The sequence below is a fragment of the Palaemon carinicauda genome, chromosome 41, assembly GCF_036898095.1.
Source record: "Palaemon carinicauda isolate YSFRI2023 chromosome 41, ASM3689809v2, whole genome shotgun sequence".
NCBI lineage: Eukaryota > Metazoa > Arthropoda > Malacostraca > Decapoda > Palaemonidae > Palaemon > Palaemon carinicauda.
This window is the reverse complement of record NC_090765.1, coordinates 5,553,449-5,560,540: the sequence shown is the minus strand read 5'-3', so window position 1 is coordinate 5,560,540 and position 7,092 is coordinate 5,553,449. Positions and strand designations below refer to the sequence as shown.

The window sequence follows — 7,092 nt, the reverse complement described above, 5'->3', positions numbered from 1 at the left end:
CGGAAAGTTAATTTACTCAACTATTAGACATTTTTTTGGAGATAGAATCCTCACTTTACAATATTAAGACAGATATATGTTTAGGGATTAAGATTTTATCTAAATACGAAGTTGGTCATATTTCTTATTTTCTTTAAGAGGTAAAAAGGTTGTAGAAACTCAAAATTACTTGAGCAAACATACAATAAGATTTAGCAGAAGATTCCCTAGAGGCATACAGTATTTACACTAGACCTTAAGCTAAAAGGTGATTTTGAGTATGAATTATATAAAGATGAGTTTTTTCCTTTAAAATTTTCGTTTTCATCTTTTCTTTTAAATACTTTGACTTACTGTATAAAGAGAAGAGTAAATAGCATATATTTCTAAAAAGGTATATTTGATTACATAAAGAAACTACAACAAAAATATACTTCAGAATACTGCAGGTTGCTACTGCTTGATCAGCAATTGAAGTTTATGAGCAAATTATGGCCATATTTAATTTGTTTGGCAAATAGACTTCATGCATAGAAAGATAGATATCTGTACAATACATTAGGACTCGTGTCATAATGATGAAAAAGTGGTTTGCAATTTACAGGAAATTTAATTGTAAGTCTAATAATACATGCATGTCTAATAGATAAATATAAAATGTTTGATACTAAAGGGTAAAGAAAAAATAAGAAATAAAATAAAATGACACTCATTTCTACCTAGCTCTATCTACATAAAATATTTTATGTTAAGGCAGTCGAGTGTCGTCCTCCTAGAAAAGCTGCTTACCATAGCTAAAGAGCCTCTTCTACCCTTACCAAGAGGAGAGTAGCAACTGAACAATTACACTGCAATAGTTACCCCTTTGAGAGCAAGAAGAATTGTTTGGTAATCAGGTGTATGAGGACATATGAGAATATGTACAGAATAGACCAGACTATTCGGTGTATGTGTAGGCTCTTTCTACATAAAATATTTTATGCTAAAGCAGTTGGCCAATGGATGATCACTTCTAACCTGATTCAGATTTTCGTAACATTTGATATACTGCATTGCAGATTAAATAGAATTACATCCATTGTACAATGATTGTGTCAAAACTAGCTGTACATTTATAAACAGTATTATCATCTGGGCAACTTTATATATGATACGACTTCGCAGTAATGTATTGGTAGTTTGGATTTGATAGTGGTATCCAGTATGCCAGAGCACCTTTTTGTTAGCAAGTGAGATTGGTAGACTTTCCAATTCTTGACTTACCCATCGTCCTGGTGAAATAATGTAAATATCTTTACAAATCTTTTTCTTTTCAATAGACCTTTGACAGATATTTATGCAATAGAGTTAACCGTCTTGAAATTCACTTGGTGGCTTTATATCAATCAACTGACCTTGAACAGACTTATCTTTATGGGTGTCATCGGAGACCGAGTTACTTTTAGTTTCTTCTTTATGTTTCTTGGATTTTTCTGTGGAGTTTTTATCTCTCTTGGATTTTTTTGACTTTTTAATCTTTTCACTTTGGTCTACGTTTGGTTGTTCTGATGTGGTATCAGAATTAACTTTTGAGTGTGTTCCATTTTCAATTATTTCTACAGGTGTAATCTCTGTGTTCTCTATTTTTGTATCTGTTTCATTCAGTCTATTCTTATTCTGTTTGTGCTCATTAGTTTCATTTGCGTTTTCTTCGTCGTTTACTGTGTTTACCTCTTTCTTACTAGACTTGCGTTTTTCCTCTTTGTGTGATTTATGGTCTTTAGACTTTTTGGTTTCTGTTTTATCTTGTTCTTCCTGTCCTTGGGAGGGCTCTCCTTCAATCCTCTCTTTGGGCTTTTTTCTTTTTTCCTTACTTTTCTTTTTACTTTCTTTGGATTTTTTGTTTGACGTCAAAGCTTCACTGCTGTCTTTTCTCTCGTCTTCAGATGTGTCTCCTGTTTCGAGGTGATTTCTCTCTTCTTCTTCTATTTTTGGTGGAGCTCTGGATTCGAGGGGATTTCTTCTCTCTTCTTCCTCTATATTTGGTGGAGGAGGATCCTCTTCTTTCGTTTTCTTAGATGAACTTCTCTTCTCTTTGCTCTTCTTCTTCTTAGCATCCTTTGAACTCTTCACGGCATTGCTTGTCTCACCTTCTGCATTTTTCTCTGCAAGAACATTATCACCTCCTTGGTGATTGAATTCTGCAGTCACTTCTTGTTCTTCTGGTTGGGGAAGAGCCTCTTCTTTCTTTTCATCTCTCGAATTTTGTTCAATATTCTTTTTGTTCTCTTTTGTTAATTTTTCACATACTGCATTTTCGTTACTTTCGGCATTTATTTGTCTGCTACTGCCTATTTGGTGTTCTGCTCTTTGGATCTCTATGCTTTCTTGTTTTTGCCCTTCCGCTTTTTCTTTGTTAATACTTTGCTTGGTGTCTTTTGGGATTGGTGCCTTACCTTTGGGTTGGCCATCAGGTCTCTGTCTTGTTGCCTGTATCTGAGTTATTGACTTCAGTGTGTCTGTTTGGCCAACTCCCCCTTCGGGAGCCATTTTCTGATTCAAGTCTTTAGAAGGTGCTGCACTCTGGCTCACTTCGTTGCCTGGATCAGAGCACATTACTATAGTATCTGCTGACCCTGCTGATGGTGATACCCTGTCTTCACAGTCACCTGCTATTGATGATGGCCGTGTTGTTGGTGAGTTTTCGCGCACTTCCCCTTGAAATACTGATGGCGACCTGCTGAAGGAGGCATTGTGATCTTCTATGGCATGAGAGAGGAACCGTGAAACACGTTCTTGGTAATCCATCGATCGGTGAGATGGTCTGTCATCCAAACCATTAATCCAGGGATGTCCTAGACTGCCATTAATGTTCTTGGAGCCAAGTAATTCTGGATGAGCCTGAAATGAAAAAAGTTAAGAATTATATGGTTATTTAAGATTAATTTTGTTTTCTTTGAAAACTGAGAAATTTCATGTTTCACTTTTTGCTTACTTGCCGCTTTTTGGTATGAATTTACAAGTAGGGAGTGTGCACTGATGTGATTTTGGAGATGCTTAATAGCCAATATTAATAATTTAGTTTTATATGCAGCCTGGCACATGCGAATATTATAATAAAATGAAGTTTTTGTGGTTTCTTATTGTGAACCGACTTATTTACCATTTGGTCCCAAATTAGGTAACTAAGCTGTTCTTGTTAAGCTATTAGTAGGATTTTTATAGCTATACATATGTATTTGTATATATATATATATATATATATATATATATATATATATATATATATATATATATGTGTATATATATATATATATATATATATATATATATATATATATATATATATATATATATATATATTAGCCTTAACCTTGGAAAAACACCTATATTATTTTTACAAAAACAGAAAAACAAAATATCTGAGAAATTACCATCCATTAAGTTTACTCTCCATAACACACAAAATATTTACGAACATTATATTAAGCCGAATAGAAGGACAGCTGGATTTTAATCAACCAAGAGAGCAGGCAGGCTTCAGAAGTGGGCGTTCAACAACGGACCATTCCCAGGTAATTAACCAGCTAATGGAAAGATTAACAGAGTTTGACAAACCACTGAGTATGGCATTTATAGACTATGAGATAGCTTTTGATTGTCAAAACTTCAGCATTAATGAAAGCCATTCAAAGGCAAGGAATGCATGAATCTTATGTTAGAACGCTTGAAGATATCTATACTGGAAGTACTATACAGCAATCTTAAAACTACATAAATACAGTGAGAAATTCCGATTGAGAAAGGAGTTAGACAGGGAATCCCCATCTCTCCTATTCTAAAAATTTAGATTGGGAAAATGTAGGAATTGATATTAATGGGGAATACCATAACAACTCAAGATTTGCAGATAACCTATTTCTGTTTAGTGAATCATAGGAGGAATTGCAAAAGATGATAAAAGATTTGAATTGAGAAGCAGAAATGTAGGACTGAAAATGAATATGAGTAAAACAAAGATAATGTTCAATGAAAATACTTAGAAAACAAATAAGGGTTATGGACGTAACTCTAAACGTTAATGAATATAATATACATACACATGATAGACAGTAAGCGTTTCACTAGGACACGAGACCGAAATTAAAAGAAGGGTAAGCATGGGATGGAGAGCTTTTGGTAAACAAAATTGGATTATGAAAAGTAAATTGCCATTTTTCTCTTAAATGAAAATTATTTAATCAGATGGTCCAGCCAGTATTAACTTATGCATCAGAAAACTTTGGAGTCTTACTAAAGCCTTAGAACATAATTTAATTCTTTTATTCTACCTTGTTTTGAGTATTGTTCTCCTGTCTGGTCTTCAGCTGCTGATTCTCATCTTAATTTGTTGGACAGAAACTTACGGTCTATTAAATTTCTTATTCCTGATCTAGATATTAATCTCTGGCACCGTCGTTCAATTAGTTCATTGTGCATGTTGCATAAGATTTTTCATAACTCTGACCATCCTTTACATTCAGATCTCCCTGGACAATTCTATCCTGTTCGTAATACTAGGCTGGCAGTTAATTCTAATAGCCAGGCCTTTTCCATCATAAGACTCAATACTACGCAGTACTCTAGAAGTTTTATTCCAGCTGTTACCAAGTTGTGGAATGATCTTCCTAATCGGGTTGTTGAATCAGTAGAACTTCAAAAGTTCAAAGTTGGAGCAAATGCTTTTTTGTTGACCAGGCGGACATGAGTCTTTTTATAGTTTATATATGACATATTTGTTTTTGACGTTGTTAATAGTTTATATATGACATATCTGTTATGACGTTGTTACTTTTTTAGAATGATTTACTGTTAATTTGTTCTCTTCAGTTATTTATTTCCTTATTTCCTTTCCTCACTGGGCTATTTTTCCCTATTGGAGCCCCTGGGCTTATAGCATCTTGCTTTTCCAATTAGGGTTGTAGCTTGGATAATAATAATAATAATAATAATAATAATAATAATAATAATAATAATAATAATAATAATAAGAGGTAGAGAGTATAATGATGGGAATAACACTAAGAGACAGAAAAAGAGCAACATGAATACGAAAGCAAACTAAAGTAAAGGATATTCTAACAACATGTAAGGAAAAAGAAATATTTGGACATGGGTAGGACATATTGCGAATGATATATAATAGATGGACATCAAGAATAACAAAATGGGTCTCCAGAGATTACAAAAGAAACGGGAAGAGAGAGATGACTAAGGATTGACGAATTAGGGAAATTTTTGGGTATGGATTGACATAGAACAGCCATAAACAGACGCAAGAGGAAGACCATGCCTGAAGCCTTTGTTCTGCAGTGGACTAGTAACAGCTGATGATGATGATAACTTATTTGAAAAGAGATACATATTTAGCATTTGAATACAATACCCATATTAAGGTTGCTCAATGATCCGAAAATAGGGAAGTAAACTGAAAATTATTAGATAATTCTAGATGAAAACAGTATATTGAAGAGAAAAATTGATTATATTAAATATGATTCAGACATAAATACTGTTGCCTTTTTATACACAAATTATTAGTTTCTAGCATATTTTGATATCAATATATAAAAGAAGCTTCCATTCAAAACGGTCATATTTTAGTATATTTCTCCATGCCAGCTTCACTCTTGTAAGATATAAAGGCTGATAAATCTGTAAGAATATATGCATAGTAACTTCATGCGACAGATGGAATACCTAATTTCGTTACTGGAGCTGTTGAAATCTGAAATCTCTTCAGTTATGAGTAGTCAATTCTTCCAATAAAAGCAAGTCATATATCAGTGAAGGTTATAATTATGTAAATGTTATTGAAGGTTTGCTATATTGAAAACCAGAAAAGATAAATATCCTGATTTTACAATAGTGTTGATACTACATGTGCTATTATGGAAATCATAGAAATGTCAAACATCCTTTAGGTTTTTGTTTACATTGTTATTAAAGTTGGCCTTGCAATGCATATCAGCTCCATGCTGTCACTTTTCAATGAAATTATGTATTTAAAATGTTCATGGTAGCCCCCTGGCTAGTATAGTGGTATCGCATTTGCTTTGTATTCACATGGCGGCAGATCGATTCACACCTCAGGTCTTTAGTTTTAATCTATATGTCTCTTCCCATAATACTGTAACTGAAACCAGACACCTTCAAGCATTAACCTTCAAATGCAACAATGTAAAAAAGTAAGCGGAACTGGTGACCGAAAGATTTTCATTGTTGTATGAATCAGCTCTCTTGTCATACAGTAGTGGGTTAATACTAAAAGCAAGACTATCTTCTATCAAGAGCAAAATATTCTGGCAATTATCTCAGTACTGTACCTGGAGAAGCTGGTAAAGGGCTGCTAGAGGAATTTGTTGCCCATTATGATGTGGCACAGACACCACACTCTGGAGGTCATCACACATGGCATCTCGCCGACTTGAGCTGAACTCTTCTGCTCGCACTCCCTTCCAGCCAATTTTCACGGACCAGAAAGCTAAGAAGAATTCAAGAATGAAGCCCACTAGTTGATTTGCGCTGACACTCAAAGTTAACTGTTGTTCTTGATTTTGATTGTAAGGCCTAAACCTGCAAGAAGACATGAGTGATTAACAAGAAGTCAATAAAAATTATAATTCAGGGATAAGTTATATATAATTGTATATTCTTCAGCTCTTTTTATAAGTTTATCATTAACTTCAAATCTGAAAAAAAACTTTTAGTGTTACTTTATCAAAAGGCAATTTCATAAATGGAGAAAAGAGTTTTGTTAAAATGTATGCAGAGCTTCACTGAAACTTGAACATTAATGCTAACCAAGGATATTTTTCTGCTCTCTCTACAAGGTAATAGTAGTGCTCGTAGCGATTGACGAGAGCGTAGATAGTCAGAATGATGGCCAAGGTACTTATAACAACACTAACGACAGAAGTAACCAAGAAGGCCTTAATCGCGTAGTTCTTATACCAGAGATGATGAGCTAGGATGCCACAGATGCCACAAGCTATTGTGGCTATACCAGACCATATTCCCGCTCCAGCCCAGCAAGTTTCTGGCTCTACCCAGGAACCTGAAATTAGAACCAGTGAAGTAAGTTAATTGATTAGA

At 34.1% G+C, this 7,092-nt stretch overlaps 1 protein-coding gene across 1 annotated transcript in view; it reads right to left on the bottom strand.

Moving 5' to 3' along the window:
- Window positions 1-905: 905 nt before the first annotated feature.
- LOC137632566 (micronuclear linker histone polyprotein-like) overlaps window positions 906-7,092 on the bottom strand; it is a 26,849-nt gene continuing 20,662 nt past the window's right edge. Inside the window, exons 2-4 of the mRNA XM_068364566.1 lie at window positions 6,802-7,054; window positions 6,324-6,573; window positions 906-2,859 (exon numbers count right to left, since the gene is read on the bottom strand). Coding sequence (XP_068220667.1) covers window positions 1,327-2,859; window positions 6,324-6,573; window positions 6,802-7,054 — 2,036 coding nt within the window. The 3' untranslated portion in view covers window positions 906-1,326. The remainder of the gene's footprint in view (window positions 2,860-6,323; window positions 6,574-6,801; window positions 7,055-7,092) is intronic.